Source organism: Cydia splendana, chromosome 26, assembly GCF_910591565.1.
Source record: "Cydia splendana chromosome 26, ilCydSple1.2, whole genome shotgun sequence".
Classification (NCBI taxonomy): domain Eukaryota; kingdom Metazoa; phylum Arthropoda; class Insecta; order Lepidoptera; family Tortricidae; genus Cydia; species Cydia splendana.
The window spans coordinates 2,809,645-2,831,410 of NC_085985.1; the positions used below are offsets into that span (position 1 = coordinate 2,809,645).

General features: G+C 39.3%; 2 protein-coding genes across 2 annotated transcripts in view; one reads left to right on the plus strand and one right to left on the minus strand.

Moving 5' to 3' along the window:
* The window catches only part of LOC134803446 (serine/arginine repetitive matrix protein 1), a 29,469-nt gene extending 22,257 nt beyond the window's left edge, over positions 1-7,212 (plus strand). Inside the window, exons 14-15 of the mRNA XM_063776263.1 lie at positions 3,689-3,832; positions 4,663-7,212. Coding sequence (XP_063632333.1) covers positions 3,689-3,736 — 48 coding nt within the window. The 3' untranslated portion in view covers positions 3,737-3,832; positions 4,663-7,212. The remainder of the gene's footprint in view (positions 1-3,688; positions 3,833-4,662) is intronic.
* Positions 7,213-10,016: 2,804 nt separating this feature from the next.
* Positions 10,017-20,335, minus strand: LOC134803541 (uncharacterized). The gene is made up of 7 exons (XM_063776341.1): positions 20,326-20,335; positions 20,138-20,269; positions 19,210-19,350; positions 12,332-12,523; positions 12,022-12,282; positions 10,710-10,931; positions 10,017-10,198 (listed from the first exon to the last, which is right to left on the minus strand). The coding sequence occupies exons 1-7, from the start codon at positions 20,333-20,335 to the stop codon at positions 10,032-10,034; spliced, it is 1,125 nt and encodes a 374-aa protein (XP_063632411.1). The 3' UTR covers positions 10,017-10,031.
* Between the last annotated feature and the right edge of the window lie 1,431 nt (positions 20,336-21,766).

Below are 21,766 nucleotides of genomic sequence, written 5' to 3' on the forward strand. Positions count from 1 at the left end.
GGTAATTCGTGCAGTAGCTGTGTTAACTTTAGGTAATTCGATCATTAGGTATACCGAATTTAGGTATTTCGTGCATTAGGTATATCAGCATTAGGTGTTTCGTGTATTAGGTATATTAGCTTTAGGTATTTCGAATATTAGGTGTTTCAACTTTAGGTAAGTCGACCATAGGTATCCTGAGCTTAGGTAAACCAGTTGTAGATGAAACGTGCAATAGGTAATTCGTTCATTAGGTGTTACGAGCTTAGGTTAATTGATCATTGGGTATTTAAAAAAATAGGTGAAACAAGCATAGGTGATTCAACATTAGGTAAATCGATTTTCGGTATTCTGATATGTAACCAAATATTCTCTATCTCCATATTTTCTCTTTTTTTTAATGCTAGTAGTAAAAATAACCAGGTTTTTTTCAAATAGGTAGGTTAGGGTTATTTTTTTTAGGGTTCCGTACCCAAAGGGTAAAACGGGACCCTATTACTAAGACTTCGCTGTCCGTCCGTCCGTCCGTCCGTCCGTCTGTCACCCGGCTGTATCTCACGAACCGTGATAGCTAGACAGTTGAAATTTTCACAGATGATGTATTTCTGTTGCCGCTATAACAACAAATACTAAAAACAGAATAAAATAAAGATTTAAATGGGGCTCCCATTCAACAAACGTGATTTTTGACCAAAGTTAAGCAACGTCGGGAGTGGTCAGTACTTGGATGGGTGACCGTTTTTTTTGCCTTTTTTTCGTTTTTTTTTTTTTGCATTATGGTACGGAACCCTTCGTGCGCGAGTCCGACTCGCACTTGCCCGGTTTTTTGATGACCGTATAAACGAAACTGCTCCCAGAGATAGGTAGGTTAGGGTTATTTTTTTTTGATGACCCTAAAAACGAAACTGCTCCCAGAGATAGGTAGGTTAGGGTTATTTTTTTTTTGATGACCCTAAAAACGAATCTGCTCCCAGAGATAGGTATGGTTAGAGTTATTGGCTGACAGCGTTTGGTTTTTTACTTGTAGTTTTTTAGATTATGTTTTAATTTTAGTGTTTTTGATATTTGTTGTATGTGAAATACCTACAAGTAACAAATATAATTACTACACTATTAACATACAGTAACAAGAAAATATTATCCTAGATATTTAAAAGAACGAAAACTATAAGGAAAAGATTAATTTAAAAATATTAAAAATAGACGATTGCGGAAGAAAACCATTGGGAAAATATGGGAACGGAGTAATTGCTACCAAGAATGAATGATTTCGGGAAATTATGGGCAACGCAAAATATGAGAACGGAGTAATTGCCTAGAAGAAAAAATGATTTTCGGAAATTATGGGCCACGCTCGCGCACGAAGCAGTTTACAGTACGGTTACCATCAGTTTGTCACTGACATATGCGCCGTCGAGAACGTAATTTACTTTCTATACATCTCGCTCGCACTCGCATATTAGTGCAAACGGGATATATAGAAAGTAAATTACGTTCTCGACGGCGTATATGTCAGTGACAAACTGATGGTAACCGTACTGTAAACTGCTTCGTGCGCGAGCGTGGCCCATAATTTCCGAAAATCATTTTTTCTTCGAGGCAATTACTCCGTTCTCATATATTTTGCGTTGCCCATAATTTCCCGAAATCATTCATTCTCGGTAGCAATTACTCCGTTCCCATATTTTCCCAATGGTTTTCTTCCGCAATCGCCTATTTTTAATATTTTTAAAATAATCTTTTCCTTATAGTTTTCGTTCTTTTAAATATCTAGGATAATATTTTCTTGTTACTGTATGTTAATAGTGTAGTAATTATATTTGTTACTTGTAGGTATTTCACATACAACAAATATCAAAAACACTAAAATTAAAACATAATCTAAAAAACTACAAGTAAAAAACCAAACGCTGTCAGCCAATAACTCTAACCATACCTATCTCTGGGAGCAGATTCGTTTTTAGGGTCATCAAAAAAAAAATAACCCTAACCTACCTATCTCTGGGAGCAGTTTCGTTTTTAGGGTCATCAAAAAAAAATAACCCTAACCTACCTATCTCTGGGAGCAGTTTCGTTTATACGGTCATCAAAAAAAATAACCCTAACCTACCTATTTGAAAAAAACCTGGTTATTTTTACCACTAGCATTAAAAAAAAGAGAAAATATGGAGATAGAGAATATTTGGTTACATATCAGAATACCGAAAATCGATTTACCTAATGTTGAATCACCTATGCTTGTTTCACCTATTTTTTTAAATACCCAATGATCAATTAACCTAAGCTCATAACACCTAATGAACGAATTACCTATTGCACGTTTCATCTACAACTGGTTTACCTAAGCTCAGGATACCTATGGTCGACTTACCTAAAGTTGAAACACCTAATATTCGAAATACCTAAAGCTAATATACCTAATACACGAAACACCTAATGCTGATATACCTAATGCACGAAATACCTAAATTCGGTATACCTAATGATCGAATTACCTAAAGTTAACACACCTACTGCACGAATTACCTAAAGTCGGTATACCTAATGATTGAATTACCTAAAGTTAACATACCTAATGAATAGGTATTACACAAATAACATTGGCACTGCGTGTGCTGTCAAAATCTCTGCAGACTTTTCTTGGTCTAACTCTATCCACTTTTCTATACAATTAGTATGGCGACGTGTATACTTAAGGGGCATCGACCGTACACTGACATCGGGATGATATTTTTATCATGTTATTTAGTAGTCATCGTGCGTCTCGCTTGCGCCAATACATGTACGGACAAGAACGAGTGAAATGCACGATAACTAAATGACATCAGTTAGATGTCTTTCTGATATCAGTGTAAGTTTGAATTGGCCTGTTAGCCAAAAATTGTTTCGTATGTCCATATGTTCTACTCTACAGGTCGCATATCTAAACCAATTCCCGAATTTTGTAAGCAATTGATAGTTAAGTTTTTATGGTAAAATTAGATTCTCTAAATTCTTCAAAACAACGGAACCATACATTTATTCAGTTTTAAACTCTGCTCGCGAGGTCTACAGCTCACAGAGCCACTAGTATAAAATGTCTAACATTGTAACATTACCTACGCTTGTAATTGGGAAGGAACTGGCTCTTGAGACACAGGGAAACCTACTTTGAGAGCCAGGAACCAATGTTATGTAACAACTCAAAGTTGCAATAAAGATTATTTTATGTTGTGCTGTGAAACTCTCTGTCGCGATGGCTACTGTGAATGCGACGAGCTGAAAACAAGTTAGCCTGCTCCCATTCACTACCACTACGTGGCTGGTGTCTTCATGTGCCCACCTCGAGGATCGGCTATGTCAGCCATCTTCGGGCGCACGACAAAACTAGGAGTCGAAGTGGTCGCTACGGCCAATTTCGGCCGGTTCCACGATAATCATCATTATCGTGGAACCGATACCGTTCTGATGTGTCACGATATAAGGCGATATACCTGAGATTAAGCCGTATCTCGCCGCGTTTTTGATCCGCGCCAAAACACTCCTGACGGTCTATCGATGGGGGTTCTCGGTGACGGGGCCCGGCCCGGCGTGGCGCGGTTCAGCTTAGGGTTTTACAGGCGGTTAACTCGGGCTACAGGCGGCTCAGCTCAGGTTGTTAGCTGGGGCGTATTCTCTGGTGTAGCTGTTTAGACCCTCTGTCCTTGTCTAACAGTAGTTTCCTCCGCAGGTGCGGCGCGAGCGTCGCCGGCGGGGGGGCCGGCACCGGCGCAGCTGAGGGCGCGCCGCCCCCGCGGCGGTCCTGGCCGTGGACCTGGCCGCGGGGGCGGCGCCCGACATGTAGGCGCCACCGCCGTGCGGGTGCGGGCCGGCTGTGAGTATACACCGCCACGCGGCTACCCTCCCTCACCCCCCGAGTACCTTACGGCGAGGCGCGACTAGCGACGACGGCGGCGGCAACCTTAGGTTGGAGCGAGACCTAGCGATCGGACATTTCGTTCTCGCCTATGGTCGTCGCCGCGATCGAGAGGACGAAACAAAACCATAGCTGAAATTAATTATTTATTGTTTGTATGTATGTATTGATTGTATAGTAGAAACGACTTCATAAATCAGGAACGCGCATAGACTACGAAAACCACTTAGCGTTGCTTGTTAATCTCCATTGGCTACGGTGGCCAAAATCGAGAAAACAACTGTCTGAAAATTGAATTTAGCGCGGAGCAAGTACCAGGGCCTCATGAGTTACGAGAAGGTGTCGTTGATCAACGCGCCGGAGCGCGGCACGCGGCGGCCGGGTCGCGTACCAGTACGAAGGTATCGCGGCTGCTCGCGTATACTTTTGGTTTGGTTTGTTTGTATGATTCTACTAGTTTAGAGTATTATTTTTGTTGACTCGTAGAAAAAGTACAATAAGAGTAAGTACAATATTATAGTGATATAATCAAGCTTTTCAATCTCGTACCTCACTTAGGCAACTCAGCAAGCTTCGTTGCCTAAACACGGTATTCAACTGAAAAGCTCTGTATTATATCACGATTGTATAAAATACTATTACTTTTATAATTTTGACTACGCCCCCAAATTTCTCATCATACAAGCAGGTTTGAGCTACAATCAAACCAAGCTAATGCAAATTAGGGTCTTCACACACTGTAACCCCGAAAACCCTAAAAACGACTAACTATATTTTTTTGTCAACAGGCAATCCTGCGATGCAGTGGTTGATCACTAATCCAGCCGTCACCCAAACACACAAAAAAGACTATTCAGTGCTAGTGTTTACTAATCTTCTGTGCGTACTAACTTAGTTATAATAATATAATAGATGTATAGTCTGTCAAGCAAAGTATGTCAGTAGCAATGTACAGCAAAGTGAAGTAGGGCAGTCAAAGAGCAGTATTGCGCTAAGAAAAGCAGCAATGTACATCGAACCAAAACATGTAATCATCATAACCTCAAATTTCACAAATATTTACGATCAACGAGCATCATTGTACATTGTAGGCACCTTGACTTTGCTTCAGTTCATGCACAATCTTATTTAATATATTGGTATTTAATGGTGACAGCAGAAATTTCTCTTGAAATAGCATCGATTCAGAATGTAAACAAACAAGATGGCTGTCATTCACGATCCACATTCCACAGATAAAACACATGACACGCGATTTTGGAATTATTCGAAAACAGTGTGCTAAACAGTTTTTCAAATTTGCCGCCTTTTGCTACTGACAAGATTTGCTTGACCAAGTATAATAAATGTATGTAGTAGTGTATTCATCCCTACGCGTCTTATCAAGTAAGCAAACGTGACGTTAAAGTGTCATTCCAACAATACGATTCATAGACAATCTAGACATCGCAATGTCATGTTTTTGAGGTGATTCTTTCGTTACTGCGATTATTGATGAAAATCTTATTAGAAATGATATTTTTCAGTAGTTATTTGGTTGGTTTCAATACTTTCTGAGTTTCTTTAATTATACAACAACATTTTAAGTGATGATTATTGTATGATTTCAGAAAAAAGTGTGATAGTGACTTTGAGAAGTGTTTGTTTACATGATAGGACAAGTAAGGATACACTTTAAGTACTACCAGTTAACACCATGGGCAAAGGAGACACCATACGTTACGAGTTATTACGGACAAATTTATTAAAAAAGTGTCTTCAATGTGTCATGAATATGGTAGTACTGTCAAAGGGAAATTGAAGCTTTCGAACTTGTGAAAATGACAATTTTACGTTGTGACAAGGTTGAAAATTTACTTTAGAAGGATACAATTCAGGATTGAACAATAATGTATGATTCCCACCGACCGGCTGGAGGCACCGGAGCGCATTTTCAATGTGCCTATACATTATGTATGGCAGAAGCGATGGCGTCCGTCCGGAGCCGTCCGCGTCCGCGAGCAGCCGACCGGCTTGCGGCCGTACAAATGTGAAATGCGCCCCGTTCGGTGGGAATCGTACTTAAGCAAATTAGTTGCTTAGGGCACCACGAAGAAATTTAATCTGGCAAAGCATATAGCTTGTAAAATAAGCAAATTTTACTTAGACAACTTGACAGCTAAAGCAAGCTGGAACCACTAGGCTATGTGTAAAAACGTTGAGTTTGACCACGCCAAGTTTTCCTGCCAAGTGCTACGTCAAGTATTAAGGCCTGTGCACACCGGCTGCGTGTGCGTAACGTGCGCGTGCGGCGTTGTAGTATAAAGATCCTTATGAGTAATAGCACACTGCTTGCGTGACGTGTGCATGTGCGGCTCCAACATTTTAGCGTACGTGCACGTCACGCAAGCCGGTGTGCCCAGATCTTAATATGGAATATGTATTCGTTATTACTGCGAAGTCAGCGTAGGCGGAGTCTACGTAGCAGCGGCAGCGTGCAAGCTTTACTTTCTATTTTGACTAATATATGTTTGTATGTGGCTAGTCACATCTGTGAACGTAAGTGTATTTAGTATAAAACGGAAGCCCATATGGGCTCTTGAATACCATTAGCATTGGTTCATTGTTCATTCAATTGCCATCGGATACAGCGGAGCGAACAAGGTGTTCAATAATATCTGAGCATGCACTTTATCTTTGACAATAGAACTGTGTGCAGATATTTGTGATTACCTTATCCGCTCAGATATATCTGAGGTAAGTAAAAAAGCGTGTTCCGCTGTGGGATCTACATTTAAAATGTAGAAACTATAATTTTGTAATAGTATTTAGATATAGATCATTATCTTAAATATTTATTTGTTTTACTATTACGATATTGAAAGTAATTTAAATGTGTAGGTATAGATGTATGCAATTGTCTACTTAATATACATATTTTAGAAAACACCTACCAATGGTTGGCACCTTCAAACTGAATTCAAGGCAGCTGTAGTGACTGTCCTATAGAAAAGATGCCAATGACTGGTACTTTTCAGTGTCATTGGGTAGTTGTCTTTAAATTTGATGTCCATGACATCTTAACACATTCACTGCCAAGAATACGTGTGTGTTCATTTTGTACTAGAAACGGGGCGCCTGGCACCGAAAGTGTTAACTATATTACACATTGACGTATATCTCAGGACGGGCCTTACGGGAACTAAAAATGGTACTAGTTCAGCGGTGTCACTCACGAATTCGAGCCAATCGTGCAGTCTAACGCAACTAGTTGCGACCAATCGCGCGCGTGATATGAACTCATCAACCAATCGCGTTGTAGCGGTGTCACACCGCTGTACTGGCCCCATTCATGCCCCATTCTTGGGCTTAATTACATTATTGATACCTTGACTATATTATTCTGAAGATACATCATGGTATACCAATATCAAAGTTTGGTTTCTAACAATATCTAAATTATGTAGACAATTATTTTAAGAAATGATCAAAACAGTACATTGGTACACCTGTATATACAAATTAATAATCTCATATATTTTGTCTTTTAATTATGAAAAAGTGAGCTTTTTGGCGCGTGTACGTAGGTTGTATACGGTCAATAGACGTTATATTAGGTATTTAACCGCCTAAGGCCCAGCCATATAAATGAAAAATCCAATAATTGCCACTGAAATTTCAACGTATAATGCAGGGAATAGAGTTGATTTTGTTTTGTTTGAAAATTTTACTAAACATAACAATTGCAACTCTATTACTATTTTAATATGGTTTAAATTTCGTCGCAATGATTTAGTACTATAGGTAGGACCTTGGGCCTTAGGAGGTAGTAATAATAATAAACTACGTGGCTTTGTCATTCACCCAATTAAATATTACCACAGATCCACAAAGGTTTTACGATTGGTTAAATCTATAGTCTTTTTTATATCTATGGTACTATCCTATTGGCCGAATGACGGAGTCACGCGGGTTTGTTTTGTACAGATGAAGTGTATAATTATTTTCCATCGTATTATCACGGAAACGTACGAACGTGTCTTGCTATTTCAGTCAGTCTCAGTACAAAAAGTACTGAGGTTGACTGAACTAGCATTACAAATACGAACGTTTCCGAGAAAATACGATGGAAAAAAATTATACACTACATCTATAATAGGTTTTTACCCCTGAACAATGTATAATATTTATGATGGAGAAAAAACTAAAAAAAATAGCTTGTAGTTCGTAACATACCTACCTAATTCTAGATTAAGATTTATAAACTCGTTAAAACCAATTTTCAAACTAAAAATGAAAGTTTTGGGAGCACATGTTCATTAATCTGGATAACTTATCTGTTGGACATCTAAGTTACTCCTATACTCTGTATCTTTAGGTATTTTAATAAAAGTAAACAAAATCTACCCTCAAATGGCTCCTTAAGCCAGTTGAGGGTAGATGAAAACATTACATTATCAAATAATGTAGGTTAAAGACAGGTTGTTCAGTGACAGATCCAGGCGGTTTTGTATTTGGTTGGTTAACCAATAAATGTTATAACTACCCGAAAATTTACAAATTGTTTACTTTTATTTAAATACCTAAAGATACAGAGTATAAGTGCAATTGTAATATTACTAATCTGCCTTATTTTATTGTTTTTTATGTCTCGGATGCTAAAATGACAGTAGATAACCAATTTATCATTTTAGTAGTTACCATCCGATATATCGGAGCGGTAAGAGCGCTCAAAAATATCTGAGCACGCCTCTATTGTCTCGTTATAGTGCGTGTTCAGATATTTTTGAGCACCTAAGCCGCTCCGATATATCTGATGGTGACTACAAGCAACTGAAAGCCAGATGATTGGGTAGAAATATAAATTGGGCTAATCGAACCGTTATTGTAGTATCTGTGGTACAAAAAGCTCCACCTACAAAAGAATTTGACTCTGATAAGGCTTCAAGGGTGAATAAAATTAAAGTACCCACCAACGATTGGCACCCATTTAGGTGTCAATGGGGTTGGCAACTGTCAAAGGTTTGCATAGATGGCGCCATCATAGCTTGCCCCTTTTTCTATGGATTAAAGAGCTGGCATCCAGGGCATAAAATTCCATTAAAAAAAATTTTTTTGACACAATTCTATGGATTGACGGCAAGCTATGCTGGCGCCATCTGCTAAATACTTCGACCGGCCAACCCCATTATTGGGTGGTTTTATCCTAGTTTAGTTATATATATTCCCATGATGATAGCACAAAATGCTTTTTAAGTTAATCATGTAGTAGATGTTATTCATTAATGAGAATAAAATATTTATAGAAAAACTATTAAGGTTTTGTTATTTCTCTTCACATTAACATGGCCATTATAAAGAATATATTAGCTCCTTTGAATTTCTTCGTTGATGTAGGCAGGTACTTCACCAAAAAGCAAATTTGCTTTAGAGTCGGCCCAAAAACAGTCTGCAGCGGATTTGCAGTGCACATGTTATTTTATACGTCATAATTTCATAGAAGTTTGACGTTTGAAATAACACTGCGTGGGCTATCAAATCCGCTGCAGACTTTTCTTGGTCTGACTCTATGACGAATTTATCGTGTGAGAAAATATTTTTTTAGATAATTAATTAGAGAATATTAGGCAAAGCTCTGCGTAGGTGGCACCACTAGCACATACAGTAAATAAACCTCATTGACATCGTCAATGACACATCATGCGTCACTTGGTCAATCACATGGCCTACCGTGAAACACGACAGTCGAAAGTTCGGTTTCTGCCTCTATCACTCTTGCTTATTCGATCGATAGAGGCAGATAAAGAAATTTCGCGTTTCGCGGTAGGCCAACCGCCTTGGTGCATCAATGTCATAGTAAAAACTTGTCAAAAAACTGTTAAAGGCCTAGTATATACAAGTTACTCTATGGTTTCCTAAACAAGTTACTGCTGCACTCTGGCGGCAGAACATTGCAGTAATTGATACTCCCTATTACCACAGAATAAATAATAGTACTAAGTACAGAAGACTCACTCTCTAACAAAACGCGTCTGTTACGATCAGGACAGATATGCCCGCTAGGTGGCGACAGCGCCACGCGCGGCTTATGGCTAGCCACCAAAATTGGTGTGGAACGGATGTACTTTTAGCTACCTATAGCAAAGCGACGTAATCGCGGAGTGAGCAACGCCTGCTATTACATAGAGTTGGATATTTCACAAATAAAAGGCCGCGCGTGGTCCAGACAGTCGATGTCTACTAGAGTGTTAACGTCGGCGGCGAGGCTCCCGCAACGCTCCTCATTCCAGTCGTTGGGCTCGCCGGGGGCCCAAGCTTCGTAGCCAGCCTCAGCCAGCGTTTCACCTGAAAGTTTTGAAGAGTCACAAATCACTAAGTGCCTATATGGCATATTCAATGCCTCGCACGCTCCGGCTTACAGAGCGCCCGCGGCGCCCTACCTACGCCCTAAAAGGTCGGGCGTAGTTCGACAGTCAGAGCGCGCTTGGCGCGCTCCTACTTAAAAGGGGGCGCCCTACACACTAAAAGGTCGGGCGGCAGCGCGCTTATAGACAAATATTTAATAAAATAATTAAGTAGATTTGTTTCCTAAGCTGGGGGTTCTACTTTACATAAATAATGATTATTTCACCTTTTGGACGCCAATGGCCGATATATCCGCACCGCAGGCTCAACGCCAAAGACTGATTAATCGGTCACAGACCACAGAGCAACATAGACCTACGTGTATATGCATAAAGTTCAATTTCAGTTTTGACACTTCGGTGACGGCGTCGGCGTGACAGCTTGTTTGACACGGCGTCGAAAAGGTTAAATATGAAACGCAATAATTTATGATCAAAATCAGAACACCTACCATGAACAGTCACCCACAAGTCCTTCCTCCAGTAACTGAACCCAATGTGAGCCCAGATCCACTCGGATTTGATCAGCCGGGCCAGGGTCTTGGCCTCGTACTCGCTGTTCACGATCGCCAGGTGCCCGCCCTCGGTGGCGCACGTGGCGTACGCCACTTGCCACGATACGAATTGGGAGTGGATCTTGTGACAGGTCTTAGTGAGTTTGTCGTAGACGTATTCTGCAAAATAGACATAAAATACTTTACAGTAGGTACATATATGGTGCTACTTTCCGTGCCTACAATAAGCTTTCCGTGCCTATGTCGAAAGTTTAAACAGCCATAATTATGTACTATAAAACGTACGATACACGTGCGAATAGGAATTTTCTACTTTCCGCACTTGTAACGTAAATAACTATTTCATCAGCATCACATCAGCTCGTAAAGGACCTTCTTTGTCGGGCAGTCCGGTCAGTCGTCAGATTGCGCCCTCCTGCTTACATGGCGCCGCAGGTATGTCTTGGAGTCCGGCTGAAGGTCGGTGGCATCTAAATGCTTCGCGCGCTACACACTATACTCCAAAACGTAATTCAAGAGTTTCAAGACCAAAAAAAGTAAGAAAATGTTGCCACTGCAATAATTTGTTTGTAAAATAGTAAATTCCTTTTGATAAATAATCACGCTAAGATAATTAATTTATTAGTAATTTTACTCCTACTATTTAACGCGCTAGTAAAAAGTGGCAACATTTTCTTACTTTTTTTGGTCTTGAATTACGTTTTGGAGACTAAAAGTTTGGGCTTCGTGCTCTCCTACTTTGCAGGGCGGCTATGGCCAAACCAACACACCTGGGGCCCATTTCTCAAAATAGACTAATACTAGCGACCCGCCCCGGCTTCGGACGGTTTAACAAATTATACACCTAAAACTTCCTCAAGAAACAGTATTGATAGGTGAATACAGCATGAAAATCCGTTCAATAGTTTTGGAGTTTATCGCGAACATACAAACACACAAACAGACAGGCGCGGCGAGGGACTTTGTTTTAAAAGGTTTAGTACCTACCGTGATAGTGATTATTAGTCCACGAACAACTTTACTGTCAAATCGTGTGGGTTGGTAGTAATATTAAACTAATATCGTTCGAGAAATGGTCCCCTGAGCTGAATCTTATCTGTATCCGTAGTCCCGCAGAGACAGCTGGCTGGGTGGCTGTCTCTTGTAGCAGATGTAAGGGTACATGTCGTCGCACTTGCTGTCCAGGAGCGGCCCGCTGCGCTGCGTGATCAGACAGTTGCCGAAGTACACCCTCGCTGGCCTGACGTACCTGTATCCGTAGTCCCGCAGAGACTCAGCTGGCTGGGCGGCTGTCTCTTGTAGCTGATGTAAGGGTATATGTCGTCGCACTTGCTGTCCAGGAGCGGCCCGCTGCGCTGCGTGATCAGACAGTTGCCGAAGTACACCCTCGCTGGGCTGACGTACCTGTATCCGTAGTCCCGCAGAGACTCAGCTGGCTGGGTTGCTGTCTCTTGTAGCAGATGTAAGGGTACATGTCGTCGCACTTGCTGTCCAGGAGCGGCCCGCTGCGCTGCATGATCAGACAGTTGCCGAAGTACACCCTCGCTGGCCTGACGTACCTGTATCCGTAGTCCCGCAGAACTCCACCTGGCTGGGCGGCTGTCTCTTGTAGCAGATGTAAGGGTACATGTCGTCGCACTTGCTGTCCAGGAGCGGCCCGCTGCGCTGCATGATCAGACAGTTGCCGAAGTGGTTCACGTTGTCTGGCTCCCGGGGTGCCCATGTCGCTGCCATCTTTTTCAACGGGATGCCTATGTACGACAAACATTATACTGAACGTGTATCTGTCAATTCTGGACTGAACAACATAATTTATTTACCATACTTTATTTTATACCATATAAATAAAGTAATTACCGAGAGGAAAACCGAGAAAAGGTGGATGGACTGTGTGAGAGATAATATAATAAAACGAATGGTAGTGAATGATGACGGGCGAGAGAGAGTTATGGAAGAAAAAGACATGCTGCGCCGATCCCAAAAGGGTATTTGATTACTAGTCAAATCAGTTTATTTTTTCGAACTGTCAAAGCCAATCAAAACGATGTTGCTACAATGGAATTTATATGAAATACTAGCATGTGACGTCACAATCAAATGGGGTTGGCCGGTGGAAGTTTTTAGCAGATGGCGCCATCATAGCTTGCCCCGTCAATCCCTAGAATTGTGTCAAATTTTTGTTTTTTTAATACCCTGGATGCCAGCTCTTTAAGCCAAATCTCATAGAAAAAGGGGCAAGCTATGATGGCGCCATCTAGGCAAACCTTTGACAGTTGCCAACCCCATTGCCTACTCTGTATAGTTTTATACAGGTTTAAAAATAGAAATTGTGTCTAAAAATAACTGCTGGCGTGCTGTCTACGTTTCTCTATTAATCTTCTGGTGCTTTTTTTCATGCATGGTGTAAAATAATTTATTTTAAATACAGGGGCATTTCATATGAAGCGAACAGGAAAAAAAAAGTGAGGTTCCCGAATTTGTTTATACCTATTTGGTTTAGTTCTTCTTCTAGTAGGTATAAAACCGGACGCCAAATATTTTTTATATATGACGTTTATTTTAAAAATTATGAGCTTTTCTAAAATTACCGTAATTGAAATTCCGATTTTTTGAAACTCGAATATCGAATAATTAAAATATATAACTTATTATTAAACCAAGCGTTTTGTATAGAATTTTTAATGATCTTTTCAGCAAAGAAATCAATTTTGAAAAAAAAAAATAATGGTTAAAACCGGAAGTAAACTTTTCGAAACCATTTTTCGAAAACTTTGACCAGTTTTTTTTTATTTTTTTTCATCTCAAAATATAGCCCTAAGTATGTACAAAATACACTAGAAGTTGTAGAATGGGATCTCCATTGGTTAAGACAATAAGTCAATAAATGTACATACGTGTCGCCCTGAGTGCGACGTACCGTACTGGTATATAGCAGCTGTTAGGCGATATATGAAGTTAAGACGTCTGTCATCTTTTAGCAGTGAGAAGAACTAGTTACGTATGCAAGAAAGAGATGGCAGTATGACGCCACGCCATTTTGATTTTCCGTTATTGTTTTAGTTGTTACTGTGACCTTGCTGTGAATTGTGCACATTTTACGACACTTAACAATTTAATTATGGCTCCGTACGGATATCGATGTAATAATCCGTTTCGTTTAGTAAATCATCGAAAGACTAAAAATTTAAGAAAAGTTTCTATGTGCTTAGTGCAAAAGTGGGGCTGTCCACCAAATGTGTATGTGTGTGCAATCTCAGCTGACAGTTTACGGCTGCTACCACGCGGGTTGGGAGACGAAAATATACCGAACTTGTCTACAAGTAGTTTTGCTTTTCTTGCCTGTCGCCTAGATGTTCCAAACTCTTCCGCTAGTTTATTCTCTGTCCACGATTTTGGTGCTACTATCAAAATCATAGTTTTCATGGAAATAGACGTCGACGGATCATTAAATTTCTCCTTTAATTGCTGTAAAATTTCTTCACTTTCTATGTTTGTATCAGTTTGAGTGGAATTATGTTTGAATTTGTCTTCAGGGATAAAAGGTTCATCTTGGTTGTTCTGCGAAAATTCACTCGATGTTTGACGTTTTCATTAGCTACTGGAGGCACTGGAGGTGATTCATTTAAAAGTCGTTTCCTACAAGATGCACACACATACACATTTGGTGGACAGCCCCACTTTTGCACTAAGCACATAGAAACTTTTCTTAAATTTTTAGTCTTTCGATGATTTACTAAACGAAACGGATTATTACATCGATATCCGTACGGAGCCATAATTAAATTGTTAAGTGTCGTAAAATGTGCACAATTCACAGCAAGGTCACAGTAACAACTAAAACAATAACGGAAAATCAAAATGGCGTGGCGTCATACTGCCATCTCTTTCTTGCATACGTAACTAGTTCTTCTCACTGCTAAAAGATGGCAGACATCTTAACTTCATATATCGCCTAACAGCTGCTATATACCAGTACGGTACGTCGCACTCAGGGCGACACGTATGTACATTTATTGACCTATTGTCTTAACCAATGGAGATCCCATTCTACAACTTCTAGTGTATTTTGTACATACTTAGGGCTATATTTTAAGATGAAAAAAAATTAAAAAAAACTGGTCAAAGTTTTCGAAAAATGGTTTCGAAAAGTTTACTTCCGGTTTTAACCATTATTTATTTTTTATTTTTCAAAATTGATTTCTTCGCTGAAAAGATCATTAAAAATTCTATACAAAACGCTTGGTTTAATAATAAGTTATATATTTTAATTATTCGATATTCGAGTTTCAAAAAATCGGAATTTCAATTACGGTAATTTTTGAAAACCTCATAATTTTTATAATAAACGTCATATATAAAAAATATTTGGCGTCCGGTTTTATACCTACTAGAAGAAGAACTAAACCAAATATAAACAAATTCGGGAACCTCACTTTTTTTTTCCTGTCCGCTTCATATGAAATGCCCCTAACAGTCAAATACCCTAATGAATGGGATAAGGGCAAGTGAATGATGATATTATGACGAAACGGGAGCTGAGCTAAAAGTCAATTTTGAGATTTCAAGCTGAATATACCCGTCGCTCTGACGGGGCGTGAGAGAAAGTATTTGTGTGTGTAATGCACGCACACAGATGCGTACGCTTGCACCCGCGCGCGCCTCATTGCCGACAATTTGCAATGTTATTTTTCGTGCGTTACAGCCACGAGGCGTTCACTTATTACTTACTGTGTTGCGATTGAATTTTTTGACCCGGCTTACGTTTACGGAACTCGATAATCTTTCTACTACTGTGACTTGGCTTTGTTTACTTGACTTTGCTGATCAGCTTATTGTTTTGGACTCCGTGAGTTGTGGTTACCTATTGGACCGCACGCAATTCATCTACCTTTATTCAAGTAATTAAGCGTAATTAGCCGAAACCTTTATAAGAGTGTAATTCATAAGAAGTACATAAGATATAATTTATGTACTGGTTTGCTGTTAGCTTTTAATTGTACCACTTTACATATATGTTACTCAAATAACTAACACGGTTACACTGTTGTAAGAACATTATTTTTCAGGTAGGCCTTATTATACCTACTATAGGCCTTATTACCTCCTAGTACCTTAGTAGTAGTAGTACTTCTACGGAAATTGATTCAAAGACTCAAGACTGACTTAAGTGGCAGTAGGGTGTAGGGTTTTTTCTAGGCTTAATGAGTTCGCTGAAGCTTATTTTTTATACTTAGCGCACAGAACCACTAGTTTAACAGTATCAGCTCTAACCACATGTCACCATTTTGTCCTTTACGTAACAAACTCAGGGGCCCAGAATATCCGATGTACCTATCAAATCAAGGTTCTGTACCAAATAAGGCCCGGTTATTATAGTTCGTTATTTTTTAGCATTAGAAAGAAGGTAAACAATCATGACGTGTCTTTTTATTAATAATTATTGGAAAACGCTTTCAAAAATTAGTTTATATTACTTATGAAAGCAAAAGAATATAAAAAAGTATATGATTAATACATACATACATACAATCACGCCTATTTCCCGGAGGGGTAGGCAGAGACCACGGATTTCCACTTGCTACGATCCTGACATACCACTTTCGCTTCCTTCACATTCATAACATTCCTCATACACGCTCGCCGGTTTAGGGTGCTCTTGCTCATTAATATGATTAATATGATTTATAATTCTAACATATTTGCTATGACTTATTTTTCAATGGTAATTTTTAATAAGAGATGTCAAAATCTGTTACCTTAATGCAAAAAAAACGAACTTTAAGCGTGCTAACTTTCAAAATTTCATTTTTTATAAGATAGTATAAGTAGATGGGCAAAAATTTTGCGTCCATGTCCACCAATGAGTAAGTGATTGAGATACCTAAACATTTAACTTTATAATGTAAAATGATATAATTTACTAACCTACTCGTTTAATTTCAGGTAGGTTGAATAAGGAACCAAGTAACCATGGGGAGGAGCAGTATTTACTAACATTTTCTTTTTGGGTCTTCAGAGTGTATCGTTTCCTTTTTTTTGCACATATTACACTTAAATATATATTCTCTGTGTAAACCCTTACGTCTTTCAATGACAAAGGCAAGATCAGCAAATGTACAATTTGTATGATCGTGCCTGATATTTGAGATCACAGAAAATAAATATTTTAAATCCACTATTCTGCGACCTTCTAAAATTTTGTTTTATCATGATTCATGATCAAAAAGCTCGGATTCAATAGTCATATCAAACGTCGATTATGCAGTTGATGATGAGCTTGCATTTTCTACCATTGGTGCTGCAAATGCATCAACCGGTGGCGATAAACTTTGCCCTCTTGTAAAACAAATTACTATTGTGATTGTGTCCAGCAAAAGGCCAAAATTCGGTTTACTTTCCTGTTTAAAATATTACTAATTTATTCATATTTCAGATTAGGTACATAGGTAACTGTCTGAATGTTACAATGCCAGCTGGCAAATTCTATCACATTTGTTTGTTTGGTAGTCATGGTAACATTCACTTACATTGATATCCTTATTAAGATCTGTATCTTATTATCCAGACCTTAAAATATTGCCACCGTTGCCCTTTAAAAAAATACTGTTTAAATAATTGGCTACTCAAACAATGCTTCTATAGTATAAATAATGACTACACAAAAATGGGTAGTATTGTATATAATGCACGAAATAAGGCCCGATTCTTAAGCGCGTTTAAATTTTGAGGCCATGTCCGCTAATACTATAGACAAAATATCAAGTTTAATAAACACAAAAAAAAAACATTGATGGGCCTTATTTTATAATTTAGGCCTTACTTTGTAATTTAAAGTAGAGTTAGGCCAAGAAAAATCTATAGCGATTTTGATAGAACACGCAGTGCAAGTATTATTTCAAACGTCGCTTCTATGAAATTATGACATATAAATAACACTTGCACTGCGTGTGCTATCAAAATTGCTGTAGACTTTTCTTGGTCTGACTCTAAAATATTCTTTATTACACCACAAACATAAAAACAAATTTAAAAAAAACCGGCGAAGTGCAAGTCGGACTCGCACACGCTTAACTTCGGTCAAAAATCACGTTTGTTGTATGGGAGGCCCCACTAAAATTTTTATTTTATCCTGTTTTTAGTATTTGTTGTTATAGCGGCAACAGAAATAAATCATCTGTGAAAATTTCAACTGTCTAGCTATCACGGTTCGTGAGATACAGCCTGGTGACAGACGGACGGACGGACAGCGGAATCTTAGTAATAGGGTCCCGTGTTTTACCCTTTGGGTACGGAACCCTAAAACCGATTTACAATGTAGATAAAGGTAGCAACAGGCGGTCTTATCGCTGTTAGTTCTTATTCTTCGTTTGTTTAGCATTAGAGTGAAGGTGACGTGTCTTTTTTAAGCATGCAATCGTATAATTATTTAGCTTTTTTGTAATAGTTATGTACTTAGTGGTTAATATTAGTATTTACTATTTTTTTTTTCAATAATGCTTAAAAACGAAGTATAGACATGACAACCAAATATTAACGCCATTGTAGGGCAGGATATACAGAACATGAATCATTAGTACTGTCACGCTCCGTGATTGTTGAGCCATTTAGGGTTCTAGCTAAATTGGACATTCCATAGAGCACGAGTAAGTATGGAACAACCAATTCAGCTAGGACCCTAAATTGCTCGACAATTACGAAGCGTGCCTGTAGGTACCTAAAAATTTTGTTAACCCATTTTAACCATGCAATAAAATATTTTTGATTTTGATTTCTAATTTGAAATATTAGAATCAAAAAGTTCATAATAGATTGTATATCATAACTACAAAAATGTGTTCCCTACTCTCAACCCAAAACCCCTTGTATCTTAGGATCTAGATATTTTCACACAAGACGGTTTATCGATAACTTCTTACATCACTAGATTATCGACATTAAATGTCGACTATTGCCCATCACTTTTCTGGCTGTGTACGTATTTAGAAACTTGACTCCGCCCCTAAAATTAGTGCGATAGGGACAACTGCAGCTGAGGCGAAAAATCCTGCGTAAAAATGACAAAAATCGAGGTTTCGTAGTCCTCTTTTTCCTCCCCCAAAACTTAACCAATCGTAACCAAATTTGGAAATCTAAATGATTATGAAATTATCTGTGTCGGACCGTTTTGCTTTTTTGGCTAATTGATATCAGTTTTGAATACCACGCCTCTCATTGCGGCATAGTCTATTAGGCCATTTTGGCCGTTTTTGAAGGGCTCTAGCGCCTTAAAAAACAAAAATATCAAAAAAAGCAAAACGGTCCGACACAGATATTGACAATATTAATCTGTGTTGAAAAAATCATTGCTCTAGCTTCAAAAACCACGGAGGAAAACGAGGACTACGTTTGTATGGAGGAATGACCACTCCTGTTGGCTCTTATGAATGAATGATGTTACCTTTCAGAGAAGTGAAGAACCCTTTGGAATACAAGTCGTTGATGCCGGTGAACACGTGCAGCAGTGGCTGCCTGCTCGTCAGGAGTACTCTGCTCATGGTCGCCAATAAGGCTGCGTTCTCTGGGGACGCCAGTTCCGCACCTGAGTCAAAATATGTAATTAGGTACTAGCTTTTACCCGTCTTCGTCTGCATGGAATTAGTATTAGCAAAGACATATGTAACTCCGTATTAAGATGAATAAAGTCTAAGGTAAAAACGTGCCTCGGAAATCAAGAAAAGTCATTCTCGGATAGATGGCGCACACACCTTTGGCCTATGCTCGGCTAGATGGCGTTGACAACACCGTTTCATATTTAACATTTTTAACACATAGACATCAGTGAATGAACATGGGTTAAAAATAAAATGATATCAAAATAATAAAAACATTTAACGATATATATACATTTTTTTTATAGTTTTATACGTTTTCATTTTGAGTTTTATTCGTGTGTCGATAGATGGCAGTAAATTTACTGTGACTACAAAATTTACTATGACAGGACCCCTCTATAGTATCTATTCTCTTTGGTATTAGCATTAGAGTAAGTATAGCGCCTGGATAAAATCGAATGGCAATTTGATTTGAGCATAACACTTAAAAGGCAATTCTTCTCGGTGGTGTTTTGGTATTTTCGGTAACCTCTCAACACCTCGTGTATAAATTGTGGAATATCCACGATCTATTCTTAACTTTTAACTAGCTTATGTCCACTTATTCCACCATCCCACTAACCCGGGGTTAAGTGGTTAAACCGTTAACCCAGTGTCAAATTGTACTGGTAACCATGGTAACTCCAGGTTTAACCGGTTAACCCCAAGTTAGTGGAATGGTGCAAGTGGTCCTTAAGGTTTAAAATTCAAAATCAGGAGGTTAATATGGCCCACCTTCATCAAAGCACTTCAGTCGAGCTTCGCTCCAGGTGGCAGGGGTGGGATGCAACTTCATGGATCCGTTCGCCGCATCGTAGTAGATGTACTCTAGACCTGGGGTCAGGTTCAGCGGCAGGGGTTCTGGTTCTGGAACGTCAGCATACAATAGATTGTTTTACAAGGGACCAAAATGACATATTTACGGCGTAACATACTGATCGAAGCGAAGGATTCTTGAATATAATCCCTGAGCGTAGGTACCTAGGTACCAGTGGCGGCGCGTCCATAAAAGCCGATTCCCACCGGCTTGCCTGTTTTTGGACGTTTGAGCAGAGTTGTAAAGGAAATATGTAAGCCAAATTAGCCCCGGCTTGCCTATGGATATGTTTGACGCGCCGCCCCTGGTACCTACAATAGTTGTAAAGCCCCCTACAGACTATGCGCGTGAATCGCGGGCGAAGCCGGGAACGCAAGTGTGGAGTCGATTTTCGCAGACAGCGAAATCGACTCCACACTCGCGTTCGCGGCTTCGCCCGCGATTCACGCGCATAGTCTGGAGGGGGCTTAAGGTGGAATGGTGATATATGACTACTAGCCAAATCAGTGCCTTTTTCGAACTCTCAAAATGATTTTGCTACTATGGAATTTATATGAAACACAATCAAATTACCTACTCTTTATAGTTCTATACGGGTTTTAAATTAGAAATTTTGTCTAAAAACAACTGCTGTCTACGTGTCTCTATTAATCATCTGAAGCTTTTTATTTCATGCATGGTGTAAAATAATTTATTGCCGTCTCCATACTAAATAATACGGCTAAATATGGATGTCGTAGTATTTGTATGGAGACGGCCCTATATGACGGCACCGCTATCCTAGGAAACCAGAGGGGCTACCGCAAAAACCGAAATTCTCAAATTGCGGGGATCTTTCTCTTTTACTCCAATGAAGGCGTAATAAGAGTGACAGAGAAAAATGCCCGCAATTTGCGAACTTCGATTTTCGCGGTTAAAGCCCAGAGCATTAGGAAAATAGAAATGGTTTTCCATACCTCCATTTCCCGGAAACACCAACACATCCACGTTTCCCGTTGACTCCTTTAGGCCTCTCTCCGGGGCTCTGATAACTCTCTTCAGTGCTATAGGCTTCTCAAAGGCTAGCTTTTGGTCTCGGAGTATCACCTGGTCTATAGAAACAGAAAACCGGTCAAGTGCGAGTCGGCCTCGCGCACGAAGAGTTCCGTACCGTACCATTACGCAAAAAACGGCAAAAAAATCACGTTTGTTGTATGGGAGCCCCACTTAAATATTTAATTTTATTCTGTTTGTAGTATTTGTTATTATAGCGGCAAAATTTCAACTGTCTAGCTATCACGGTTCATGAGAACAGTCTGGTGACAGACAGACTGACAGAGGAGTCTTAGTAATAGGATCCCGTTTTTACCCTTTGGGTACGTAACTAGAGATGCCCCGAATAGTGAATTTGGCGAATACCGAATATTCGTCCCCTCTCTCGGCCGAATACCGAATATTCGGCATGATATGCGAACCTTTTGAGACACAATTATTCTGAAAACTGTTCGCCAACAAAGCACGTTTGCTAAGATTTATATTTTTATATGTTGAACAGAATTAATGAATGT